The sequence below is a fragment of the Alosa alosa genome, chromosome 10 (genome assembly GCF_017589495.1).
Source record: "Alosa alosa isolate M-15738 ecotype Scorff River chromosome 10, AALO_Geno_1.1, whole genome shotgun sequence".
Taxonomy (NCBI): Eukaryota; Metazoa; Chordata; class Actinopteri; order Clupeiformes; family Clupeidae; genus Alosa; species Alosa alosa.
This window is the reverse complement of record NC_063198.1, coordinates 28,110,546-28,138,319: the sequence shown is the minus strand read 5'-3', so window position 1 is coordinate 28,138,319 and position 27,774 is coordinate 28,110,546. Positions and strand designations below refer to the sequence as shown.

The 27,774-nt window shown below is 44.5% G+C and overlaps 1 protein-coding gene across 1 annotated transcript in view; it reads right to left on the bottom strand.

Moving 5' to 3' along the window:
• ralgapb (Ral GTPase activating protein non-catalytic subunit beta) overlaps positions 1-26,194 on the bottom strand; it is a gene marked incomplete in the record, with an annotated part of 41,203 nt that extends 15,009 nt beyond the window's left edge. Inside the window, 19 exon segments of the mRNA XM_048255513.1 lie at positions 1,956-2,143; positions 2,426-2,577; positions 3,314-3,496; positions 6,508-6,641; positions 8,386-8,524; positions 8,842-8,906; positions 9,046-9,190; positions 9,415-9,529; positions 10,101-10,268; positions 10,548-10,749; positions 13,571-13,781; positions 14,087-14,238; positions 18,101-18,279; positions 19,468-19,599; positions 20,396-20,582; positions 21,022-21,188; positions 22,044-22,246; positions 24,159-24,366; positions 26,021-26,194. Of these exon segments, the coding sequence (XP_048111470.1) occupies positions 1,956-2,143; positions 2,426-2,577; positions 3,314-3,496; positions 6,508-6,641; positions 8,386-8,524; positions 8,842-8,906; positions 9,046-9,190; positions 9,415-9,529; positions 10,101-10,268; positions 10,548-10,749; positions 13,571-13,781; positions 14,087-14,238; positions 18,101-18,279; positions 19,468-19,599; positions 20,396-20,582; positions 21,022-21,188; positions 22,044-22,246; positions 24,159-24,335 (2,899 nt within the window).
• Positions 26,195-27,774: the final 1,580 nt, after the last annotated feature.

Here is a 27,774-nt window from a genome sequence, read left to right as displayed (position 1 = left end):
GCATTAGTAGATTTCCGGCGTTGCTTCACACAGTTCATTATCTGCCCTCATCTCCTGTTCCTGTCAGCATAACTGAGACCAGATATCTCCCGGTTCCTGAGCGGACATTTGCTGAGAGTACCGGTATGAGCCTGAGTTAGACTATTCAGATTCCCCCATTTCCCCTTCCTCCCTCAAGTGTCCAGAGGGAGATTTCCAACCATCTGTTTGGGTCTACAAGCCTGAGGTGTTCAGATTCCAGTTGGCTGGCGTCTGGGGAGATAAGCTATTTCTCCCTGATTGAGGTGTAGAGTTTGTCAGACACCTGCCTGTTTACAGGAGATTGAAACATCGACTGCACTGCCTACTCCAATTACATTTTTAAACTGATCCTTCCCTATGAAAGCGAGATGTTCCAAATTGGCTGTGCAATTTCAATTCTGTGCTCGTATTACCACTATTGACAGACACTGTTCCCTATTTTGCACGACAGAATACACTACTTGCTATTCTTGCTATTCCTGTTATTGGCTTCCAGCATTACTCTTCACACCTATTGAATGTGTGACATTGGAGAGGATGTTAGCAGCCAACCAGTCCTCCTCCACACACACACACACACACACACACATAGCCTGAAACTGACTCTCCTCACTCAAACACCCTTCACACTCACACTTTAAAATGTAAAAACAAAAAGGCAACGCCACTGGCTCATGTGGAGCGGGTACAGACTGCAGGATACTTGTAAATAAGACTTTTGCTTACAGTATTAAAATACCAAATAGATTTTTGCCAAGTTATTAAATTGGCTTTAGTTCCACGTCACACTTTAGACTTTGCTAATGTAACCTGCGTTGTGTTGAACCTGTGTTGTGTTGAACCTGCGCTGTGTTGAACCTGCGCTGTGTTGAACCTGCGCGATTCAGCCCTGCACACGCCTCGAACCCGCGAACAGCAGCACCTCGAATCGGAAGGTGAGCGTGCTGACAGTTGAGCCAATAGCCCAGGCTACTGTGTGTGTGTGTGTGTGGGAGCAGGGGTGGCGTGTGTGTGTGTGTGTGTGAGCAGGGGTGGCGTGTGTGTGTGTGTGTGTGTGTGGGGAGCAGGGCTGGCGTGTGTGTGTGTGTGTGTCTGTGGGAGCAGGGGTGGCGTGTGTGTTAAAGTTCTTAACGGGTCGGGTCGGCCCGACAAACCCGACGGGACCCGCAGGTTCGGGCCGGGTTCGGGTCGAAAATATAAGCAAATGACTCGGGTCGGGTCGGACCTCAGGCTTAATCTTTTCTGCTCAGTGAAAAAAAAACATTTATTAATCGTCGGCTGCTGTTCAATCGAAAGAAAGCTACTGATGTTAACGCATCATGGAGAGGGACGGGCAGACCTGACGCCATGCGGCAGCCTTTAGCCTGATAAGAAGATGGAGTTGGTGAAAAGTAAACTTGTCGCGAGGTGAATTCACCGTCGCTACTACAGGAGTGGGAAAATCAGAGGTCTGGAAAAGTGTTTGGAGTGGTGCTGGATTCTGATGGAAATTTACAGGTTATGTGCAATGCACAAAATGTAAGGTGCTGATGAAATATGTGACCCTGCAAGGCTAAACCAGTCGCTTTGGTAAAATTTACAAAATTGCTATTGTGCTCACATTAACGGGCCATAAACTAAGCTTCCCAAATCCACTATTTAAGTAAATTGTCATGCTAATGTGTTGAATCTTCACCTAAGTCAGGGTTTAAACAGTCAAAACGATGTTTTACGCCGGGTCATGGGCCGGGTTGGGTAGATAATTCATGCTGATGTGTCGGGTTACATCGGGTCCGGGCTTTAATAGCTACGGGCCGGTCAGGACAGGTTGTAATTTTCAGGCCCGTTGAGAACTTTAGTGTGTGTGTGTGTGTGTGTGTGTGTGTGTGTGTGTGTGGGAGCAGGGCTGGCGTGTGTGTGTGTGTGTGTGTGTGTGGGAGCAGGGGTGGACTCACTCTGCTCGTTGCCCAGCGGCTGCTCCAGCATGGCCAAGATGACGGAGTTGTCCAGGACAAAGTAGCGGAAGTTGCTGTGGCTGGTGGAGGTAAGGCGCGAGTACTTGATCAGCGTCTCCTCGTTCAGCAGACTGCAGGGGGACGCTGGCCCACTGGGGGAGGGGAAGGCCCCCAGCACCTGCATGATGCTGTCGGACGCGGACGGACACACACACACACACACACACACACACACACACACACACACACACACAAATTGTCAAAGTAGTTCAGTAGTTTGAGCCATACTTTCCAATATAGCCATAATTTTGTTTTTATTATTAGTAGTGTTAGTTTTACTGTGATATAATATCTCATATTGTTTTAAGAATGAAACTGCATTATATTGCTATTTTCTCATTATTGTCACTCATTTTATTCATTATAAGTCACTCTGGACAAAAGCGTCTATAGTTGTGACCAGTACTGACCATGACAGGGTGGCCTCAGCTGCATCCTTCACTCTCATGGAGGCGGGGTTGTGCTCCTTGTCAGCCTTGTACCTCACTTCCTGTTCGCCCGTCTTGGACTTGCTCCCAGAAATGCCCAGCTCTACGATCTCAAGCACCTCAATCAGGCAGTCCTGCAAACAGAGAGCCCAAGCTGAGCGCACTGCAGAGAGAGATCGAACAACCCTCAGCACCTACAGCAGATTTGAAGTCAAGTCCTCCTCCTGAAGGAAAACTGGTCTTCCTCTAAAAGCAACATCCGAGTGATAAGATCAATACTAACACTAGATTAGATTACATTTAGATTAGATTGAATTGTATTGCCTAAGTGCAGAGTACAGGCACACAGCCAATGCAATGCAGATAGCATCTAAGTGTACAATTTACAGAGATGTAGGTAATATGATTATAATAGCAAGTATTACTGAATAAATAATGTAATAATGTACAATATATAAATACATATTTAACAGTGCAGTGAAACCCATGTAGAAATGATAATGAAATATGTTATATGCAGAGGTGTCATTAACATAAAAACACTGTATAGATTTAGGAGAGATCCATCTTGTCATTATTCACATGCCACATCAGCTGCTAGCAGCTCTGGAGTTAAGGGAGCACCTCCCCATCAGCAGCCTGCTAGCAGCTCTGGAGTTAGTGGAGCACCTCCCCATCAGCAGCCTGCTAGCAGCTCTGGAGTTAGTGGAGCACCTCCCCATCAGCAGCCTGCTAGCAGCTCTGGAGTTAGTGGAGCACCTCCCCATCAGCAGCCTGCTAGCAGCTCTGGAGTTAGGGGAGCACCTCCCCAGCAGGGCCCTGCTTGTGCTGGTGTGTGGGAGGTAAAGAGGGAGCGTGACGAGCCCTTGCCTTCTCGTTGAGCATGTCCGGGTGCTCGGTGAGCCAGACGCACAGGCACTGGAAGGCGGCCACAATCATGGAGTGGAGGTCTCGGGAGTGCAGTGGCGCCGGGCGACTGCACTGGTACACGATGTAGCTGCAGACCGAGCTCACCGCGCGTTTCCTGTCCGACGACTCCACACTCGCCCGCACCTGAGATTTAATAAGGTGGCACAGAGGAAGGGCCGAAGAGACAGAGATGATCATCTGTGCTATTATTTAATAACTCACCAATGCTAGGGCAATAGAACAAGGCTTTTATCATACACATAAACAGGGTGCGATTTGTGTAAAAAACCAGAGGGGGGGAAGATTTTGAATAAGTTTGTAAACCAACTCCCCCCCCGCACCCCCCAAAAAAATAAAAAATGAACGAACGATTCATAGCCTAGTAATGTCATGGCTAATAATACCCTATACTATTTTTGCCACCTTTGTAACATTTTAGTTTTAGCTTACCGGGTGTATGACTTTAAAACAGCGAAAGTGTGCTTGGTATGATGATCAGCTCCACTAATGCAGGGTAGGACTACGTTTTGACAAGCATACAAATTCACCTTGTTCTTGCACCATCTGAAATGACTCCTCTACTTTTGCTGCCTCCATCCTTTCTGTATTTGTTGTGTAAAAAAACGTTGTATATGATGGCACTGAAGTCTTAAGTTAGTGAATTGGCTAACAGTGTTAGTTGGTAACCAAATAGCCTACACATTGCGCTACACGCCATGAGGGCTACGCGGCATTCTCTCCCGCTGATTTTATGCTCAGTAGCCAAGCGCGTAATATTGCAAAAGTTGAAAAAATAAATGTGTTTATTGTAGCCTACAGAAAATAAATAGCCTATCATACTGTCAGTTAATTGCCTACAGTGCAGTGAAGAGTTTGGAGAGTAAAGTTATAGGGCAACTTGAAGTTTTATGAAAATAATTTATGAACCAGAACATAAAGACCATGAAGCTTCTTTTTCTTGCAGCTGTTAAAACACCTGCTAGATAGTTTAAATACCCACCAACATTCGTTTTTGCAGTACAGATTATTTCTAAAAGTTATTTGTCTACTAGGCCTAGCCTACTGGCTGATTTATCAAACGAAGTGCTTTCTCGTTCGTCCTCCGCAAACTACAGGTGTTTCTGCTAGAGAGCCATTGAATAAGCGATGCCAAGCAATTTCTGTAACACTTTTGTGACATTCAGCAAATATCTCCTCATTTAATGTAAGTTCCTTCGACAATAGGCCACGCTCTATTCTAATGCGGCAGTTGTCCTCCATCTCAGTTGCATCAGTTTTCTAATTTTGAAGGTTCTAAAACATTATTATGCTTCACTGAATCCTTCTCGTTTTCTTTCATTTGTCCAGCTAACTTTGATTTGAATATGAGGGGCAGAGGGGGATAAATGTTGTCCCCACCGGGGATAAAAATAATTTAGCAGAAGTAGGGATAGGAAAACCAGAGGGGGGGGGAAATCCTCACCATCCCCCCCTACAAATCGCACCCTGCACATAAACCTAATTAGCATGAGAAAGAGAAAGAGAAAGAGAGAGAGAGAGAAAAAGAGAAAGAGAGAGATAGATAGATAGATAGATAGATAGATAGATAGAGAGAGAGAAAGAGAGAGAGAGAGAGAGAGAGAGAGCACAGATACTGTAGACAAATGAGGCATGGACACATGGGGTGACTTGCTTGATCTCCGTTTCAAATTCCTAATTAGGTAACAAGCGTGGCACTGGGACATCACTCCCAATGAGAGGGTGAACACAGCAAACCCCCCTGCCCTCCATCGCTACTCGCCACGGCAACCTGCACCACGGCAACCTGCACCACGGCAACCTGCTCCACGCCTCACCACAACTCCTGCACACCAGAGCCATTTAGCATTTCACACCCGGGCTCGTCTGGCCTTGGGAGTCCTCGGGTAGCTTGGCACCTAAAGCACTTTTCGTCTCACCTTGATCTAGAGCAGGGGTGGGCAAACTTTTTGGCTCAAGGGCCACATTGGGTTTCCGAAATTGGTCGGCGGGCCACACAACAACAACACGCCCACACGCATAAAAAAAAAAAATTTTATAGCCTATAATTTAGTATGAAAAGTATTTGTTTTAAAATATTAATTGCTTAAAAATACTGCTAATTTTATGCTGTTTAACAAATGTATAAATTGTGCACTGTCGCTTTAAGACAGTCGCTTTAATTCACGCTTATTTCTCAATGATCTTCTGCCTGTCTCCGCTATGGCTAGTGCTGTACCTATATGGCTGGGCCCTCTCACAGTTTTTAAATGGTCAGTAGTGGGAACTACTGTTGCCTTCATGATTTCCTTTTAAAACTTTCTTATAAGAAGGAGATATCAATTAACAACAATCACAAACCAGCTGGAACCTGCGGCTCTCTCCCTCTCGCGAGTGCAGACGCTGCTCCCAATTAAATGGATTGCATAATGTTCACGTTAGATCTGCTGCAAAGGAGATAACTAAGAGTTAACTTAGTTTAACATGATGTTATCTCTATTTAACATGATGTTTTGACATTGACATTGTAAACGTTATCTAAGGAGAGTGAAAAGCAGTTTGCAGTAGAGCTAACCAACGTCGTCTCTATCGCAGGAAAAAAATAGCGAGCAGCCTGATAACTAAATGAAATGCTCGGTGGGCCGGATGAAAGTGCTTGGCGGGCCGGATCCGGCCCGCGGGCTGCAGTTTGCCCACCCCTGAGAGAAACCGAGCTAAATGGAAAACGGCTGGCATTCCACAAAGGTCAATCGTGAGGGCAAGTGGACAGACAAGGTCAGGCAAGTTGGGAGCAGCTGGTGCAGATAAGATGGAGAAGGGGAGGGGCAATTTGCTTTGCTTGCCAGCGCAGCTCAAAGGTCACTAGCTACAGACCCTAACGATCTGCCTATAATTAAATATTGATGATTCTGTCCACCACTATACATACAAACATTTGTTTAAAAAACAAAACAAACAACCTTGATAATTTACAGTCACCACCCTGCTGGTTGCAGCCTTGACAGCTCTATCCAGCCAGCTGCAGGGACTGGTGACGTCTCTGTGGAGTGGGGGAATGAGACGGCAGTCTGGAGGTTTGTGTGTAAGTGTGTGTGTGTGTGTGTGTGTGTGTGTGTGTGTGTGTGTGTGTGTGTGTGCGGGTCCGTGGTGGTTTGTACCTTGGCCAGGCCAGCGAGGAGCTCGAGGGCCGCCAGCGAGATGCTCATGTCGGGCCGCCACTGGGAGTTGAGCCGCTGGGTGACCAGGTGGATGCTGCGGATGAGGAGGCCGCTGGCTGTATCTGTGTGGAGAGCTTGGATATGAAACCCCCAGAGCCAGCCAGAAAAGCCCCACAGAGAGACAGAGAGAGGGGAGGGATGGGGAGAGAGAGAGGGAGAGGGAGAGGAGGAGAGAGGGAGGAGGAGGTGGTGGAGGAAAGGAGAGAGGGATGGAGAGAGAGAGAGGGAGAGAGGGAGAGAGAGGGAGAGGGGAGAGGGAGGAGAGGGAGAGGGGGAGAGGGAGAGAGGGGGGGAGGAGGAGGTGGTGGAGGAAAGGAGAGATGAGGACATGGAGAGGAGGAGAGGAGAGAAGAAGAGGGAGAGGGAGAGGGAGGTAGAGGAGAGGAGGAGAGAGGAAAGGAGAGGAGGAGAGGAAAGGAGAGGGAGAGGAAAGGAGGAGAGGAGAGAGGGAGAGGGAGAGAGAGAGCCGGGGGTTAGTCACACACACACACACACCAAACGCAAGCAGAAGCACGGCCAGTGGTCTAGCAGGCAACTAGCCAGACAGCCACACAAACACATAAACATACTCTCACATACATACAAACACACACACACACACACACACACACACACACACACAGCTTTGCATTTATCAAGCTAGGCTTGTACCTCCAGTGGTCACTAGTGTTTTCAGGAATTAGGTTAATAGCTGTTAAATCAATCTGCTTACACACAGACTCTGGGTTTAATTGGAAAACGAACTGAGTAAATGCTACGCCAGAGCCAAACACTCATTTGGATTAATGTCTGAACAAAAACCTGATGGCAAAATTGGACAGATTTAAATGTTAATCCAATATGGGGCAATCAAGAGGCGCATTTTATCATCTTCACAACACTGGTGACCACTGATGCAATTTAACATTCAAAGCAAACACAAAGGCAAAACTGGAAACGCTCCATGACTCCAAAATATTGAAAGTGCTTTAGAGACAATCCCAATAATGGGCTAAAAACGATTTGATAGTAGCTTGTCAACCGTCATGCAATTACAGAGAGACACTGCAGCTGAAAACTCATATCAGGGCAAAAGAACAAACAGAAGCCTATGTCTGTTGAAGACAAAATGTATTTTTTATCATTTTAAGCAGAGATGGAAAAACCTGGCTTCAAGAAAGTAAAAGTTACACCACGTATTGGTTTTACCCGTGCAGTTAAAATGGGAGATTTCAGTAGATCACTTCAGATTAGCTGATCTACCTGTTTGAAATGGTTTGCTTATTCGAGTCAGCTGGTTTAGTGAATGCATGGACCAAATACATGGCAGGACTTGTACTTTTCGAAGGCCAGTTTTTGCACATCTGGTCTTAAGCATACTTCCATCCAGTGAAGAGGCGCACAAGGAAGTTTGAGAGTTTGGTCAGTATGAAGAGAACCTACAGACTGAGAGCATATCACGTGATGAAGCTGCACTGGACGTTTAGCCACATGCAGAAGGCTGAATCCAAGACATGCAGCCAAGAGACTGGGTGGTCAAGTCTGTTACTAATATATATAAAATAGCAATTTCAAAGGAGAAGGAGAGTGGTGGGGAACATAAAAGTTGAATTTGTGACAAATTCTCAAAGACACAGCACTGCAAAAAGTTTCAAATCGAGAGAGAGAAAAAAAAAAACCTTTACCAAAAAATTCTTCTGAACACATTAGAAAATGTTTGCTAAGAATAAATAATAAACTAGTGTAAACCCAAGATGGAAAACGAACAACTTCAACTCAAATTCAAGTAGTTTTACAAACTTTCATCACCAGCCTGTCTGTGTGACCCTCCTGGCTTACCGTAGTCTCGGAGCAGAGCCTGTGCGGGTCTTTCGCTGTCGGGCGTGGTGGCCTCTGAGCTGCCTGCGCTGGCAGTGCTGATGCCGCTGTTGTTTCTGCTGTGGCTCTTAGCCAGGGAGTGACTGCCATCCAAACTGACCTGCGGAGCCGCACAGCACAGCAAAGCGCTCTTTCCAATATGTCAGCACAGCTTAAGGTGTTTTCTTCTGCTACAGTGAACTACTCTCTCTCTCTCACACACACACACACTAAAATATCCTGCTCACTTAGGTTTTCCACAATTGTTAAACACATTTTTTGAAACCTTCCACCCTATTCTTGCAAAATAAAACACTCGCCTCAAAAGTTTTACTTGTGCTCAAACAGTGTCAGAGTACCGATCGTGTATGATTGAAGTGTTCCCTTAATTTTTTTGAGCAGTATATATTGCTGCATTACCTCACATGCATTACTTACCACTTCAGCTTGGGCACCGATTGACTCTAGCAGAGCTGAATCTTGCACAATATTCAGCATGGCCCCTGCAAGCAAGTCAGTGCTAACTTATTTATTCTGATTTATGCATGGAGAGCAATGAAGGTCAGTTTTGCCAATTGTCTACTGAGGGTGTAACATTGTTACGCATGCAACATGGCTATAATGGAAGACAAATAAATGTACCAAGAATCATTTGTGTGTTGGTTGGGTCGGTCTCTGTCTGCAGCGCGCCAATCAAAATATTGACCAATCGCAGTTTGAGGGACAGGAAGGTGACTGCCTTGTCGTGGAGCGAGTCATCATTACTGAATTTCCCTTCCAGCAGGACCTGAAAGCACAGAGTGGCAAAACCTCAGATTCAGCATAATACAGAAGCCATAACTTAGTAACTGACAGTGCCGCCACATCTCTCGACAATGTGATGACTACGCAAGATTTTTTTTGTGTGTTTTACAGAGGACTGCAGACACCTGAAAGATGACCTAAGAGGACACAGAATGTGATGAGAGAAACGCCTGGCAGTGGGAAGGTGAGCGGGCCTCCATCTCCTACCTCTGATTTGACGTTGCCGAAGTGGTGTGGCAGGGGCAGCATGGACAGCAGGATGTGGATGGAGGCTCGTCGCAGCTCCGTGGGGTTCACATACGATTTAAACTTCGACAACTCCCTATTGGGGGATCAAAATAAGCAATTGAGAATATAAAGGAACGCATCACTGGTCACTTACAATATTCAGTCCACGGTTCTCTACGACTGTGATAATCTGCAATTATTTAAAGTCTTTTATCAAATTCCCAGGCATTCCAGAAACACTCAACAGTAATAAGGTGGTAAAGTATTAAAAAGCTGATCTTGTCCCTCCCTGAGCAAAGTACTGCATATTTAGCCAACAGAAAATGTACACCAGATGATAAACTATGTATTAAGAGATAAGATTCCTGGCATAAGAAATTATTTGATTGCTCAAATAATACTCCTGGAGTGCTAATCTTTGATTAAAGCTACCTACATGTACATCATGCTGGGCCTTGATCTGTCAGTGCTGGCCTACAATAGTGTACCAACAACTGTGTAAGCTTCCTGTCTGTGTCTCTGTGCGGTCTGTCTGCAGCATTGCAGGGTGAAGGTGTGTGTGTGTGTGTGTGTGTGTGTGTGTGTGTGTGTGTGTGTGTGTGTGTGGGGGTGGGGCTGTGATGGATCCCAGTGCATCTCTGCCTGTCAGTGGGTCTGTGTCTCACCGGTCAGGCAGGATGTTCTCCAGAGCCGAGATGAAGTATGGCACCACCACGTTGATGCCTTTCAGGTCCGAGCAGAACAGAGCAGACGAGTTGAGGATGATGCTAGCCAGGACCGGCCGGCAGATGTAGTCCGATATCTGGAGGCCCTGGATCAGACCCATGTAGAACCTGTCAAAAGACAAACACCTGGTTAGTGCGACAGAGTCTGACAAAAAAACAGGGGAGACAAAATACGATCGAAAACATTGATCTAAAACTATGGCTAGTTTAGACTTCTGTATGGCCGCCCAGGGACAAAATCGTTTAACATATCAAATTTCTTTAACTTTTACCTTAAACCTTTAACCACCTGTGTACAGACTTTTAACTTGAATTATTTTTAACCTCAGTCAAACATTCTCTGTCCAGACTTTTAAGTTTCTGAGGCTCGTTCCCCCGGAGTCTCACCTGGACAAGTAGACGGGCAGAATCTCCTCTCCGGTTTTCTTGCTGCAGAAGATGCGGCAGAGGGTGCCGCACGCCTCGGCCCTGCCGGACTCGTAGTTGTCGGGGAACTCGTTGGCATCAAACATGGGGTTGGAGACCATGGTGTCCGTGGACATCTGAGAGCCCTTCCTCCTCAGCTCAACCCCTGCCTGAGTGGCTAAGGCTGGCACGAGAACAAAGGAGAAGAGGAGTCGAAGGAGGAGGAGGAGGAGGAAGAGAGGAGAAGAGAGGGAGAGGTGAGGGGAGATGGGAGAAGAAAAGAGGAGAGGGAGAGGAGATGAGAGGATATGAAAACAGATGGAGCCAGAGAGGTTCAGGGTTGACAGACAGAGAGAGCAAAAGAGTGAGTAAGACATGCCTGAGGGGAAACACTGGCCCCACAAAGCTACAGCAACTGACAAAGAGACTGCAGCTGTTTGCACTGAGAACGTTCAGATGTGACTCAGCATCAGGTAGAGTAGAAGTGAATTACATATAGTCGTTGGCATCTCATTAAATGTGTCTATTTTTCTATGCCTGAAGCAAACAGTCAACAGAACCTCACTTCAAACAGGAGTTTGGCAAAAACTTCATTTGAAACGCAAAATTTAACACGAGGGTTATAATGTGCAGAAATGTCCAGCTGTACTATCTTTTCAACTACTGGGGAACTCCAAAGGATCTTCACAAATAGCACCAGCGTAGTAGTCCAGCTGGATTCAACTACTTTGGCCAAGAGGGCCCTGGAGAAAGAGTGTGTGGGGGGGTAATGCACTCTCCTTGTCAGCACTCGAACCATAAAACAGACTCATCCATTGGAGAAATGAGACTAAATGCCCAATGAGTCAGGACAGCAGCTCTTAATATTCACAAAGTATGATTTCACTCATAAAAATTGCAAAGACATCCACGGCATCCATCAGTACACCCAACTGCTCTAAAAATAAAAGAATAGGCGTAATAAACTGCACAAATGGCAAGATAGTCCTTCAAAATCTTGTTAGTATAAACCCCTATGGTGAACAGGGTATGGGTTAAAAGTGTTGTGGTGAGATGGGCTAAGGCAATTACTGTATGTGCAGGCAGAGTCAATTGTAAACAAACATTTATGTCGTGGCTTAATTTTTGAGTTTTGTGACTAGGCTATTTTTTGACTACAAATGAGAGAATTACAACAGTGAAAGACATTTCTGGTTGGTAAAATGTCAGAAAGCCTGTCTTGAAGTTCAGACTCTGTTATCAGTCCCCATCCATGTTTTCCATGATATCTGTTGCAATTGACCCAAAGGAATCTGGGCGGTGACCATTCAGTCCAAACAAACACAAGCAGGAAACAAAGCAAAGCCTGCCCTTACAATCCAAACAGTGCTACTATGTGAAATGGATGAAAATGTCACTGCAAAATTAGGTGTATGCGGTTCTTTTTAACTCACAAACTATTAGGCAAACCTATGCAAAAGAGCAAAACGAGCCAAAACTTATCAAGAAAAAGCTTGAGTGCCTTACTTACAAGATTTATAAGAAAGAAGAATTTGGAAATATGTGGCTGCAAGACAACAACAAAAAAAATTTAACGAATCAAACTAATCAAAGAAAAACAGTAATATGTGAACAAATTACGAAAAAGGCAATGAAGCACTCCAATGGCATTTGTTTCTGTCAAGCTGCATGAACTCTGTCATGCTTTGCTCAGCATCACTGACTGAGCATTTACCAAACCCCTGCTTAATTAACAAAGGTTGTTCATCACACCCCACATGCAAAAGGAAGAGACAAACGGACAGTGAAGCTCCATCACCCTTGGCAATTTCTACCACACCGTCGAATAAATGCTAATACATGGCTCAGAGTTGACAGGCTCACAAAAATGCCTTGGAATGTTCCGGTTCTCTGGTGGGGTGGGTGGTGGCGGAGTCGATATGGAGGCAGCCAAACAAACACAGACAGCTAAATAACACTTCAAACAGCACAAAGAAACGACCCTGGTCAAAAGATATAAATAAATAAAGTGACCTTCTGATGACAAATCTGCAAGTCATCCTTTTATAATGAGAAGAGCCTACCAAAAGAGTTTATTATAAATAAGCAGATGCTAGGCACTCATTAAACATTGGCACTTGACGCATAATGCATATCGTCAGGTCTGGGGAAACTGCTGCAATTAAGGAAAAACTCACATTTCATGTAGTTTTAAACGCACCACTGCTTCCACGACAACACTCTTCCACACAGCACCTCAACGTGGTATTACGAGAATTTAGTCCCAAGCTAGCTGTTGAAGTCTAACGGCCTGAGTCCGAGTATTCTTCACGCTTCACAACGGTCATCCCTCATCTCTTTTAGTTGAATGTTTTCAACTAAAAATCCTACACATATCCCCTTTGAAAGTGTTGTGAATCAGAATAATTTCCGTAAATGTACATACTGTGTACTTCTTATGGTCATTTGTGATTTTTGTACCCATGTGTACCCTGTGTGTCTCTTTGGTTTGTATGCAGTGTATCCATTGTTTGTCCTTGAATGATTAGAATTCAGTAGGCAATGTCTAGGGACCTTTTGGCTGATCCTCAGGTGTGACTTTATTGTATACACTAGGGAGCAAGGATGGGGGAGCAGACCTCCTATTGTCACCATTTGGCCATGAGCAAGTTGGGGTGCTAAAACAATATGTGGCCAGGCCTTTGAAGCTTAATTAACCCATTCGCGCTGGATGCTGCATGACGCAACATTGACCCTCCCGCTGGATGCTGCGTAGCGTAACACTGACCCTCCCGTTGGATGCTGCGTAGCGCAGCATGCTTTTTATTTCATGTTTCTAGGTGTACAGAGGCTTAGATATTACATTTTGGTAGACGTTGACAATTTTTAGTATGTTTTCAGAAAACCCTCAGGAAATAAGGTTATTTAGTCTAGAATGCCATAGGATTCTATAGGCGTTTTTAGCAGGCATTTTAGGAGTAAATGTGTGTGTGTGTGTGTGTGTGTGTGTGTGTGTCGGATCTTACCAGTCATGCTGCTGTCCCTACTCAGGCTTGAGTGGAGTTTGCAGTGGACCAGCGCAGCGTCAAACAGCCACTGGCCAAACAGGTTGAGGACACTGTTGACCTTAGGCCGTGTAGGTGCGGGCAGGGGTCGCGGTTCAGAGCTTGTTTGGTTGGGGCTAGACAGAGGAGATGACGAGGAGGAGGTCTGATGCGACACCTTGGACTGTCCCGTCTGGTGGCAGATGGATAAGTAGCATTTTATTTGCAAATGGTTAGTCATTTACAAAGTCGTTTATTTTGAATCAGTATCTAAATACCCTTTGATGGTAATATTGCCATCACTGTATTTCACATTAACCCTAATTGGAAAGATGGGCAAAGTCTTACGTTTCAAATGCATGGACCACAAACATTATTCTCATTTTGCTAGATACATATTTGAATATATTATTTCAAAGTAGGGTCCTAGGTAGGTGTATGTGGCTATGAATGTACGATAAAAAAAAAAAAACACTGCTGCAGCTCAGCATTACCTACCGTTGAGGCCTTGCTGGTTGTCTTGGTAACGGCCGTTGGGCGGTGCCGGCGGCTGTGTGGTGGTGTTGTGTTCGTGGTTGTTGGGGCCGGAGGCATGCTTAGCCTGTTCACAGGAGTGGGAGGGGCACTGTCTGAACGGGGGCGGGATATACCTGCAGTGGCATGGAACAGAGAACAATCACACAGGTGAAACAGGAAGTGAGGTCCCCAGCTGTCCTGTGTTCACGGAAATCGTCATTAGATCACCTGAATTCCAAAATCGTCATTGTTATTTAGGACGTCGCTTGGGCGTAACATCATGGCAGCTTTGGGCAATTAAGCAAAACATCATCAAAAGAAAAACATCCCGGAGCAAAGATGGCATGTGCCTTTAGCCTGGTGTCACCAGACCTATTCACTTGTGGTGAAAAGCGTCTGGCAATTGTAGCATCCAAGTGGCCGTAGACTTTGTGTTAACGTTGAAGTCAATGGTCCAGCCTAACTAATCGTATTGATCAGGGATTCCTAACGCTACTTCCTAACTCACCACTAACCTTTGCAAACGGATAATAAATCACATTTGCAGTGAAAAAACAATGTATTTACCTGTGATTTAAAATATACATGTATTTCCAGCTGCAATTGTTTTGTTGTTTGCTGACATTGCTACTATCATTTTATTGCTTTCTCTAGTTCTACCACTGCAACTTTCGATATCGAAATGGTAACATCATTGCTGAATGGTGCACCATCCGGGTGGTTGAGGGAAACATAAATCCATGGAGAGCAGCCAGACTACTATCTCAGAGAAAAAAAAATGAGCCGAGATGCAGGCAGGCGCAGCCAGGCTAATTTACAATAACAATAATAGTAATCAATTCATGTCCAATAACAATAACAATAATAGTAATCAATCCATGCACCATAAACCACACATTTCCTGAGGATCCCCACAACATTGATTAGGTTAGTGAAGCTCAAGTCCAACTTGATCAGGATCAACACAATGCCAAAATGCAGGATAAACAAAATAAAGCATTGACACAATCTGTGTATATTTCAAAACCCCGATGCAATGCATTATGGCCTCTGGAAGCAATGGCTTGCTCTTCTGATTTCGTGTCAGTAGAGCACTAGAACCTAGTCCTGTTAGTTGCACTTGAACCAATGGATTTACTTCACTAGTTCTAATGAACTGAAGCACAACGGGTGTTTGAGCAGATGTCAGGTTGAGAGGGGAGTCGGCACTACGGTAACTCTACACCAAAAGGCCCATTCCAGGGCTATTCGACATATGCCCCATCCCCTCACAGCATGACATCTATCAATTTCTACTGGATTGTCAGCGTAACTGCAAAGTTCTTGATTACATTAATTAGATGAGCTCAGATAATTGTGTGTCAATAGCGTTCCCACACCTGCAAGAGAGCACATCTTAAAAGGAAAATCTATTCTATTTTGACTCCCTGAAAAGTCTTGATGCTGATGTTCAAGACCCAGCCATGATAATGAAGCCTTGGTGTTTCCTTTCTTAACTATTTTATTTATTTAGAAAATGAGACCTGATAAGCATATGCAGTGTAGAATGCAGATTATACTGAATTTAAGAGTACATTTTTGACCCTTGACATAAAGGGCCAAAGCACCGCAGCCATAGTGCATGCACCAATCCACAATAAGATCTTTCCAACCCCAGCAAATCCACCAATCCACATCAAGCTCCCTGATGGTTCTTTAGGAGATCTACAAAGTACCATAAGATGGCAGCCTGTCTCGAAAATTGTTCCTAGACACCGCAACACCTGGGAAAAAAAGATGGTGTTCACAAACAGACAGAAAATGAACATAAATGTGGTGAGATAATAGAAAACAGGTGCACCTATTGTACAAATATATAAATAAAAATGTACAAATACTTATTTGTGGAGTTATAAGTATAAGCACAATTATGGAATTAATATAAAAAACGAAATAACAAATTATCCAAATGTGCTGAACATGCTTCCTGACTGAAGCCAGCTGCAGTATTGGAGGAATCAAGCATGGCTGTCAGGTGTGAGTTCATTGCTTTAGTGCATCTCAAAGTACCTAAAGAGGGCAGTCTGTCCCGTATATAGCCCCGAGACATGGTGGCTCCTGTGGAAGAAAGCTCATGTAACCCTATACAAGGAAGAGAGAGAAACATGGATGGAAAAAAAGAAAGAAGAAAATAAAATAGTGGCGCAGACTTTACACTGTAAGCAGCACAGGACCCAGGGCACGAGGGAACGCATACACAGCATATATATCACAATGACAGTGTGTTAGTACAATGTGCCACTGTGTAAGGGCACACGGGAAAAGTATGATTTGCATTTAGTAAAATGTTGATCATTGCAGTCACTGACAAAACAAAGACATTAACAGAGCTACAGCACATTGGCCATTGGTCGATTTTTGATGGTAGTGGCACTTAATGGTCAACAAACAGAACATAACGATGTAGGGAAAGGAAAATATTTGTTGTATGTGCAAGCGCCTATCTGCTTACAATGTTTACGTTACTGCATAGCTCAATGTATATGTGCCTGTCAGGCCCAGAGGAGCAATGTAAACACTATGTGAGGTCTGAAAAGGTCATCTAGACATGCAAGCTGGTCTGCCCCACACACACACTTTTGAGAGTTTATAGGGGTGTTTTCCAAGGTCAAAAAAGGCACTACACATTGTGTAGCACAAGGATGAAGTGCATGGCCACTGTGTGACCATGCGGTAGAGCAGAGGCCCATCATATCCTAACTTAGGCGTAGGGCTGGACTCAGCCTTTCCACAACAGACCACACACATGCTTCCTGTCACTGTGGGACAGACCACAGAAAGATTTAACCACTGAAAACTGAAAAGAACTAAACTCTACAAACATGATTTAAATGTGCCGACTTGTGTATGCTTGCGTGTGTGTGTGTGTGTGTGTGTGTGTGTGTGTGAGTGTGTGTGTGTTACTAGACCAAAGGTCACAAAAAACACAGACAGAACAGTTAACAAGCTATGAAACTGTATGGTGCACTATAAAGGCTGTTCCATAGTCTACACAAACTATGCAGACAAAGTTGTAAACGCCAGGCTCACAAACCTATCAAAGAGCCCCCTTATGGTCTACGCAAGTTATGCCAACAATGCATCCATATCAGAAAGGCATGACATTAACACTCACTTTGTGTTAGAACAATTTGGACTTGCTACCTAAGCATGTGTCAAACCCTCCTTGCATAGCATGACACATGAGTCCACATAGCTTGTACTATGAAACAGCCCTAAATAAAAACAGTCTTTCAGCATTTCAGTTTTGAAGCAATCAGGGACAGGCAGACTAGCATAGTCCCAGGCACATAAGCCCTTATAGCCCAGATTGGCAGAATCATGTGAGAGGAGAGAGAGAGGGCCCCAGGGAGGGTAGAATACCATAGGAAGGCAGCTTTTCATGGAGCTTGAGTGTCTTAAAGACCGCAACACCTACAGTACAGGAGAACACACACATCAACACTTGAGCCAATTCAACATCACAAACAAAAAAAGCAAAACAAAACAAAAAACGACAGAATTAAGTAAAAAAAAAGCAAAACAAAACAAAAAACGACAGAATTAAGTAAAAAAAAGAGATCATCTCTCGGAGCTGCAGAGCGGAGGTCAGCTGAGAGGGCGAGTCTTTCAAAAGGGATCATAGTGACCGCAGAGCAGTTCCTCTGGTTAGGGCAGCGCCTCTGCTTGCGCGCCGCACCGCGCATGTCTACCTGCTTTTGACTACACAAATATACACAGCAGAAATGATGAGCCAGACATCCTCCTGAGCAGGAAGAGAGACTTCAAAGAAATGCTATGGCTCTCAGGGCTCCCAAACACAGAACTGAGAGTAGAGAGAGGGCACTGCTATCATCCACCTTCAAAACAACAGAGCTCTGTGGTGGGATTTAGAGGATATTGGGAGGGTTTACAGGCGCACCTCAGCCCCCAGACTGTGTCAGGGTGAGACGACGTGCCACACACACACACACTCACCTAGGAAGGCGTCCACCAGGCAGCTGATGCCCCTCATGGCGCGGAAGAAGATCTGGGGCAGCTGCTTGAGACAGGGGTGCTGCACCACCTCCTGGGGCACCCCGCTCACCCCAAGGAGCTGCTCCTGGAACTTTGGCGTGGAGCTCACGATCACCGGGTTGCTCAGGTCCACCGGGTTGCTAGTGTTTGGGGGGTGGGGTGGACACACAATCAGCAAGGCTGAGGTATTCAGAAGGAGGACCACATGCACAAAGCCAATTCCACAATACTAGTCTAGCCGAGTAGTCTTGTCTCAAGACTGACACACGCGCCCCCAGTATACAAAGGTCATCACACTCACAAATCTGTGTGGCCTTCTGGCAAAATGCATATGTGTACTGTACTGTATAGGCCAATGCTGCACATTTAAGCAATAAGCCCCAGGAGACCGTAGGTTACGCTGATTCTACTACAGCTAAGGGGCGTTGTTAGGCATAACGTGCTAGCGGAGTGCCTAAAACACCCCTTATTCTTCCGCCAAGAGATATATTTCCTCTATCTGAATGGTTCCCAAGCAACGTCGAGACGCAGCTACTTTTGTATCAAGTTATGGTAGCGCAGTAATATAGAACGGAATGCGGTCAAGGTGTATGTTTGTGCTGGATTTTACAACGGCATCGAACGCGATTCAGCCAATCATAATCAAGGACCGGGAACTATCAGTTTTAGAAATGCTTTTTGACTGCTGTATGCTGTACTGTACATACTGTAATTTTCCAACTATTAGCGGTGGCTTATATATTGATTTTGCAAAATTTCTTCAGCTATGAGGTTAATACACTGGGGCAGTTAATATGGTATTAATATGGTTTTATTTCTTTTAACACTGCCTTGTGGCTTATACATAATGCGGCTAATACACAGGAAATTACTGTAGTCCTCAGGCCAAAAGGCCTCACACATGTATGGCTGTGATAGTCACCCATCCCCAGTACACAGGCTAAGTTGACTCAAGAGAGGGGTCACACATTTGTTTTTAGATAGTTCATCATTATAAGTATAAGTAAGTATATATACTCTTCTTAAACAAAAAGCTGTAATGCCATGTTTATTCCACACATGTACTTCCCATCAGAGTCCTCTGCTACGATTACCACCACAAGGCCAGTTTCCTGTCCATGAATTAAGCCCAGTTCTAGGCTGCAAGAATTTCTTTTTCAATGGAAATCTCCAATAAAGGTTAATTTAGGATTAGGCTTAATCAATGGACAGGAGACCAGCCCTCAGTGTTGTAACCGTGGTTTAGGAAGGGAGAACAAACTCGTGCCCCTAGCAGCGTTCTGTGGGGTCTACACTGTGATGGGACATCCTCACGTTGGGTGCAGTACCTGAGCATGTGCAGAAAACGAAACCATGTCTGGGCCACACAGTCGTTGTCCATCTCAGAGGGGATGAGGTTGGCGTCCTCCTCTGGGACCTTGAACGGCGGGAACGAGGGGCCGTACGTGAACCGCAATAATCTGGACAGAAGAAAAGAACGACAACAAACACAAGCGAAAGAGATATGGAGAGAAAGAGAGAAGATCCCAAGAAAAAGACTTAGTAGGATTGTGATTGTGAAATACTAGCTGCACATGACAAATACATTAGTGACAAAAAGAGGAGTGACCACTCAGTGACACACCCATAAATACATACATGCACATACGGCAACAACCCACATTACTCACGGATGCATGTGCGTGCATGCACACACACACACCAAACCACACCACACAAACAAATGCACGCACTCTCACACACATACGTGAATATGTATATCTACAGAATGATTTACAGTAACTTGATGAAGTCTAACAATGTTTATATATATACTATAAAATATATATTTAATGGGCTTTTTTTGCACGAAAGGCTCTCAGTGCGCTCTGGTTTTCCGGTGGAGCGTTAACTGTGTTACGGCATATTCTGCTCCTTACATCTTCACTCCGACACTGAATATCTTGTTCGCCCATTAATAAAAAAATTAACATACACAAAAATGCTTCTTTATCGTAACATGCTTATTCACTAGGTGCAACACCCAACCGGGTCTATGTAGACACTTACAATTAATTGTAATTATATTAACAATAGCGGCAAAAAACAAACGATCGTATTTTAGCCTTTCGTGCAAGAAGCCCATATTATAAATATAAAGCCAGGGATTCTGGTTTGGACTGGGTCTTGAAGCCGTGACACTTGGGCACTGACACATCCCTCCCCGATCTGCGGTGCCCATCATGCCCGTGCCCACAGGTCAGTGGCGCGGTTTACCTGGAGGTGAGGGCGGCGATGACTTTGCTCCACTGCTCCACCACGGGCGGATGGTGCCTCCAGTTGGCCAGCATCTCCCTGGCCGTCTTCCAGTAGGGCGGCGTGGGGAAGCAGCGCGTGCAGGCCAGGAACCACACCTCAAACAGCACGCTGATCAGCTTCTCAGCCAGCTTCTCTGCAATGCCGCCTGCAAACAGCAACAGGCACGCAGTCAGGCACTGCTCTACCTCAGCAATAATAAACAGTGATCCAAACAAGGAAAATGAGGTGCATCACGATTTTATGTTGACGTGTGCCAGTTTTGCAGAGCTCAGTGTGTTCTAATGCTTTGTTAAAATTTGCTGATTTACTGCAGATGCTTAGGTCACCTTGGGCATGGACTGTAATGTAGGGTAAACAATGTTAACCTGACAGTGTAAAAAAAAGTGTGTGTGTGTGTGTGTGTGTGTGTGTGTGTATTAGAGACACAACAGCTCATCCACCAGCAGCCCCAGTTGAAAGTGTGTAGATCAGTGGTGTGTGTGTGTGTATTAGAGACACAACAGCTCATCCACTAGCAGCCCCAGTTGAAAGTGTGTAGATCAGTGGTGTGTGTGTGTGTGAGTGTGTGTGTGGTCCTTCCCCACCTCCTACGGTGGGCGGTGCAAGCAGGCTGTCGTTGATGCGTAGCAGGAAGAGGAGCAACACTTCCCAGGTCTCGCGCACCATGGAGGAGGAGTCGCGAGCCAGCTTCTGTACTGCACACAGCACCTGCTGGCACAGGCGGAAGTGCATCGGGCTGTAGTGTTCCGGCCTGGAGAGGAGAGGAGGAAAAAAACAGCAGAGAGTCAATACTCAGGTGAAACTGTTGACAGGTAAGTCTCCCAGGTAAGACAGGGAGAAAGTGAGATTAAGTGAGATTAAGTGAGAGAGACAGACAGACAGAGAGAGAGAAAAGTTTAGGAGTTTTTTTTTTCTTACACAAACGACAAAGGCAAAAAAGAATTAAAAAAGAGAGAGAGAATTTGATTTTAAAAAGGTGAGTTACAAAAGAAAAAGATGAAAGAGAACAGAAAGTCACATTCAAAGAAGTTCTATTTTTGATTTAATTTAGGTTCAACATGGGCCCTCAGTCAAAACAAATAAAGGTAGTCTGTGCCAGCAATAACTGCTCCTTGAACCCAACCTCTTTCCTCATTGACAAAAAATAGCCAAGAAAACAAATCTCCAAAAATATCAGCATGCCTGTCACACTCAAGCCAAAATAACATCTTGTGAAAGCATTCCAGCTGAAATGACAAGCTATATTATAACAAGCCAAACTCTATCATGGGACAAATTACAGAGGGGGGTTAGGGGGTCAGACCCTGCTCCCCTCCATTTAACTCTCTTCTCCCAAAGAAGCAAAACAACTAGCAGGGTTGCACCAACCCCCCCCTACTACTGCATAATTCCCAATAATAATAATGATAGGCTACTAATGTTTACTCTGTTTTGCTCAGCCTGTGAGTAAATGGGCTCTCCTCTCCTATCCTCTCCTCTAACAACCACCATTTCCTTTGCATTTTGGAGAAATGGAGCCACATTTAGTTGAAATCAATTCAGCACATGATTATATTAGAAATGATAAAACGTGAGAGATGTAGCAAACAGAGTAGTACTGCTGTACCTTGGCAAGAAGAGGTTGTGCAGGTGCTTGAGAATGGTCTGGACGTAGAGGTTGGGCTCTTTGATGATGGGCTGAGGTATGGAGTCTCGCGGGGACACCAGGGCCATGAGCCAGTCTGTGTAGACGTCCACGCAGAGCTTCACCGTGTCGCCGTCCAGAGGCAGGGTCAGGCCGTAGCACAGCACCTCCATAGTCCATTTCACCTGACGTCCAGAAGGACAGAATACCGGTACATGTATTCGTGGATATCGATTTATTGGTCACAAGCATAATTGGACAGGTGAAACAGCAGTGAAATGGAGGTTAAAACAACTCCTAACTGTGTGAGGAAAAAGTAAAAAATGCCAATTGTTGAATGTCAATTTAAAGTGTTAATGGCCCATATGGCCTGAGGGAAGATGCCTCTCAGCCTTTCAGTCCCGGCCCCTGTGTACAGAAAGATCATTGTTTGTGGTGAAATGAATGGTAGCCATAGATTAGGCTATCCACAAACATCTGTAACTTAGAAAAAAAAAACTTGTTTGGTGTTCATAATGTTGAGAGTGAATGGGACAATTCCCTTGAGCCATAATAGACAGCGATCATGTGACACTACGGGCCACTGACAAGTAAACAGACGGCTACATTTGTCCTCCTAACAACGCTACATCTTCTCTAACGCCTTTATCAACAACATCACTCATTAACTTTGGCATGCGGCTGCGGTCTTGCTCTGCCCAGCCGATCAGCCACCCTGTCCTTAACAGGAAGAGTACCCACAGGCAGTGCCCCCAAAGCACTCGGCTCTCGGCTCAGCCACTTATCTCGTGAGCGAAAACATGCCAGGAAACCCAACAGACACTCGCCATGCTGAAACAAGGGCCAGCGTGCATTCCTTGGCATGGGACTTGAATTTCTGCCTGAACCCTTGTAGCAAAACAGCCTTATCTAATGAATACTGGGCTTGCAGGCAGGCAGGCAGGCAGGCAGGCAAGTGGGCTGTCTGTGGAGGACCCAGGCTCAGGCAGGGTTGGGTTGGGTTGGGTTGAGCAGTGAGGGGAGAGGAGAGGAGAGCAGTCAGTGAAAATCAGAGGCAGGGGCCTCAGGGAATACACAGGAAATCCTTGCACTGTTATCACGCCACACAGAAGCTAGGAGGAACCTGAGGTTCCAACACAGGGGGCGGAAGTTAGCAAAGGCACAGGGAACAATACAGAGTTGTTCTGTTCTGGGTTCACACACACTCAAACTCTCACACACACACACACACACACAGACAATACAAATCAGCTAGCACATACAAACAAAAAGGGAACTGTCGCAGTTCATGTCCTAGGCAGGAGGCAGAAATGAGACTCACTCTCACATGCAGACAAAATCATGATACAGGCTGAAGAGAAGCGAGAAGGAGAAAAACCAGCAGAGCTTGTCAACAACTAGCTGCATTTTGGAGGCACACTCCAAAACTCTCAATACTGCAATAATATAAGGCCTCAACAAGCAGAGAGGCGTCGACAGACAGAGAGAGAGAGAGGATTAAAGTGAATGCCCACACAACAGCAATCATAACATTAGGTCCCTTATTTCTTATGGCACCCTTCCTCCCCAGGACCAAGCATCTCATAATCATCAATCATTGGAACAGGAGGACATAACTGCAGAAGAAAACAATGGCCTATCCTAAATATACACAGTATGACTTACAGGAGACCAATTCTCAAGAATTGTTTGGCACCACCCTCTCACACTCCCTTACTTAACTCTCTCACTTACTTAAGTGACTTACTGGAGGTGTTGGTTTGCCTGTGGGTGGGTGGGTTCATATGTGTGTGTGTGTGTGTGTGTGTGTGTTTGTGCTTGTGTATGTGTTTTGCTTTCTGTTTTGCTTCTGTGGTTGCTAAGGCTGGCCAGCTGTGATATAAGCCCCTTTGACAGTGAGTCTCCACTCTTTCTGATATTCCTGTTAAGGAAACATCATAATCACACTTAAGAGAATACATATAATTCTACAATTCAGAATCCGTGGAGATCCAGATTATCTCAAGCAAGCCACTGACTTCCATCATCTCCATTTTTATATGTTTACATTTAGCGGAACTTAAGACACTTTTTTAACTCACACACTTAACCCCTTACCTCTTTATCTGTCTTCAGAAAGCTCTCTGACGTGGGGCCCCCCAGGCTGGCTCCCAGGGGCCGGACCACGGCGTTGGCCACATCCCGTCCCACCGGAGCCGGGTAGGAGTGCAGGACGCTCACATTGCCCTGGTCGTTCTGGACCACCAGGTGCAGAGACCTCCACTCGGAGTACATGACTGTGGCTTCTACTGGATCCAAGAACAGCCTAAGAAGGGATGATAATATATATTCATTATTTCAAACACTTAGTTGCAATGTAAAATTAGGCATGGGCTATTTGTTAGACCAAATGCAATGGGGCGGGTGGGTAAAAATGTTTACTTGAACTCTTTTCCCAAAATGCAATACTCCATCAGGCCTCACAGTTCACTTGAAAGGAACAACAAACAAAGAAAGGGCTTCTTGTGTTTTGGCAACACTGTCTGTGTTCCAAATCATCTGAAGTTGAATTTCATTGGGCGTACAATGAGTAGAAGCTCTTCAGAAGAACTATGAATAGCAAGGTGGCCAGCTCTTTTTAACTCTGGCTGGCTTGAGTGAGCGTATGTCTGAGCAATGACACGTCCATATGTGTGTGTTTGTAGCCTACTCTAATCGCAGTTTATCTGATATGCTAATATTAGTATCAAATGATAAACACAGTCGGGGCGTGTGCCAAATGGGCATTCCCAACCTGTATCATGGCACTGTCTAGTTTCAAAATTGAACCTATGTCAAACCCAACAGTCTATCGAGTAATCAAGAAAACGCTTAGGGTGTCACATTTTTGTTTTGTTTTGCTTTTTGCAAATCCCAAATTCCCACCAAGAAATGTTAAGTTACATGTCATGAGAGCGCGCAGATCCACAACTCTTCGGACAGGAATGCGTCAATGGTCTGGCCTCTATCAGAATATTATATGAAATTAATTTTCTTCATCAATTGCTCGTTTAAAACACTGGCATCAACAATCCTACTAATTTCCCGATTTGATATGACGCTACCTTGACAAATGTGAATAAAGTTTCCGCCCTCTTGCCTTCAACATCTCTTTTTTGGGCGGTTGTCATACAGCTTCCAAACTATTAGCAAGGCAGCTGCCCAATACGTGCTGGGTACAAGTTAGCATTAGCATGTTTATTATCTGAGTTTTGAATTCAGGCATAAATCAAACGTGAGAGAAACTTTCATAACTGACATTCATACAAGCAGGTTATTTCAGTTTACTGATACTTTAGCAACCAAGGAAACAAGTCGGGCACTTGGTTGCACTGCAGGGGAACCCCGTTTAAAGTTCTGTGTGGCTAACACATCCATGCTATCATAGCATTTACAGTAATTTTTTTTCAAGAAAGCATGAAACAGTTTACCATTAGTGAGCCCTTAAAGTAGTTTCATGTCAGTTGGTGGCAAGTGAAATACATATTTCTGGCTAACTTTAGACTGGTTACAGAAGTGACAACCCCACACTCGATCAACACAACTTAATACTCTAACCAACTGGGAAGTGTTTAACTGCTAACGTTAGTTCGGGCTGCCAGAAACAGCTAACTATGCTAGCGTTAGCTGTCGCTAAATGCATAAGATAGCGAGCTACATTCCCAGACAACGTTGTGTAGGTTTGTGAATAAGTAAGTTAGACAGCACAACCCTTGCACGTATGTTTATTTTGGAAATTAGCTGTTACGATAAAGACATTTCTTCGAAACTCCAAAACTCAGCGCTATCCTAGACGGCTAACAGTGGCAAGGTGATCTGGAGCCGAAATCTCCTGCTGGAAGTGCACTGTTGTTGTAGGCCGCACTGCGGGACATTCACGACAGCAACACACATACACAAGTTGTCTTTTAGAAGAAAAGCAACCACAGATCGCCAGCTACCTGCGTCTGAGGGAACGGTTGACATATCAGACATCGGTGTCTTCTCAGCACAAGTTCTTGGACCGACGAATGAACCTCGGAAACATCATCTTTGTCGCTGAAAATCCACTGACATGGACAAGCCTTTCCGCCCTGTCGTCATCCAGTAAGGTTGGCAGTGATGCAAATGCTTACGGATACCTAGACCATGTGGATTGGTTTTAAATTAACGAAAGACAAAGGCTGGAGGTAAACAACTGCTTTCATAACATAGGCCTACGAGCGCAAGTGGATTACAGTTCACTATAGAAAGTACACTATTATTTCTCTTAAAGTAAATAGGGGGAATATAATAGATACCGTGCATATTTATAGCACCAAAGGAGACATGTCACTTTAATAGAAAGGTCCTGTTTGGATCCTGCTAGCCAATCGCTTTCAGTGGCAGGGGAGGTGGAAGGAAATGTATAAATGTGGGCGCGTTCAACATAGTGTTGTATCACTATTTTCTCCGTTTTGGCACATATTATTTGGTACAGGCACAATATTCTTAAATTATTAAAAACAACAAATGCCTTTTTAAAAAATAACTTTCATACAGAACCTGCAAGAAACAATCTAATTCACTCAGATGTTTTAATATGCAGGCTAGACAAAAGGTAATTTATGTCAATATAGCCTACAATTACTGTAGGCCTAACAATCATTTTGTGTTTAGGACCAAAAAAAGTTTAAATACAAATGTTGTCTGGCCTTAGTGCCTATCCTACCCAACAAACAAACAAACCTAACACAAGGATTAACCAAGAGAAAAATTATTTGAAACAGTACAATCACAACTTTTTCAGAAACTATGGGAAATGGCACATTAAGTCTTTTTGAAGTCAATTTTGTGGCTGATAATCACTCACATTCATTCATAAAATAGCAGGTTGGCCAAGGAATAAAGCAGTGGTTCTCAACCAGTGTGCCGAGGTTGTGAGGCAAAGTGAGGTGTGCCGTGGATTTTTTGAGGAATCCAATGTAGGCCTACTTTTATACAGGCTCATGAAATAGACCAGGCATTATTTTAAATGCATCAATGACACAGCTTCTGAATTAAGACAATTTTAGGTAGTCATATAAGAGAGAACACCCTTGTTATATAATAATGTGTGTGATACTTCAGAATCAGCAACCATAAGCTGGGGTGCCTTGGCGCTTTGGTTTCATCTTTGGTGTGCATTAGCCCCAAAAAGGCTGAAAACCTCTGGAATAAAGATGTACTGTAGCAGTCTTCAGGAGATAAGGCACAAATGTCCAATATTTTGCCACTGTCATATTGTTTCTTTCAAACCCCTCTCATCTCCATGATATGGTGATATTTGTCTGTAAAGTTCAAAAGTGAAAAAAGCCTACTAAATTGCAGACAATGTCATAAATGTACAAATATATTTACAAAGCTTACAATGATGAGAAGTGTCTTATTTGCAAATTAGATGGTGTGGCAGTTGAACAAATAATTTAATTTTGATCTGAACATTTTGTTGTGTCAATTAGCAAACTATCCCATTAATACAATAGGAATTTCTTAGCACACAATTTGGAATAGACAGACTGTGAGGTATTTATCTTTGGAGAAAAATAGTTGTCAATTGTAGTTATTGTTATTAATATTTGTGGTTATTCTCTATAACTGACTGACTTAGGCAAAAATACTATCTATCAACTTACTACACCGACCGCAAGAGCTGACAACAAAGGTTTTGGCCTATGGCCAAATATGACAGTGTAGG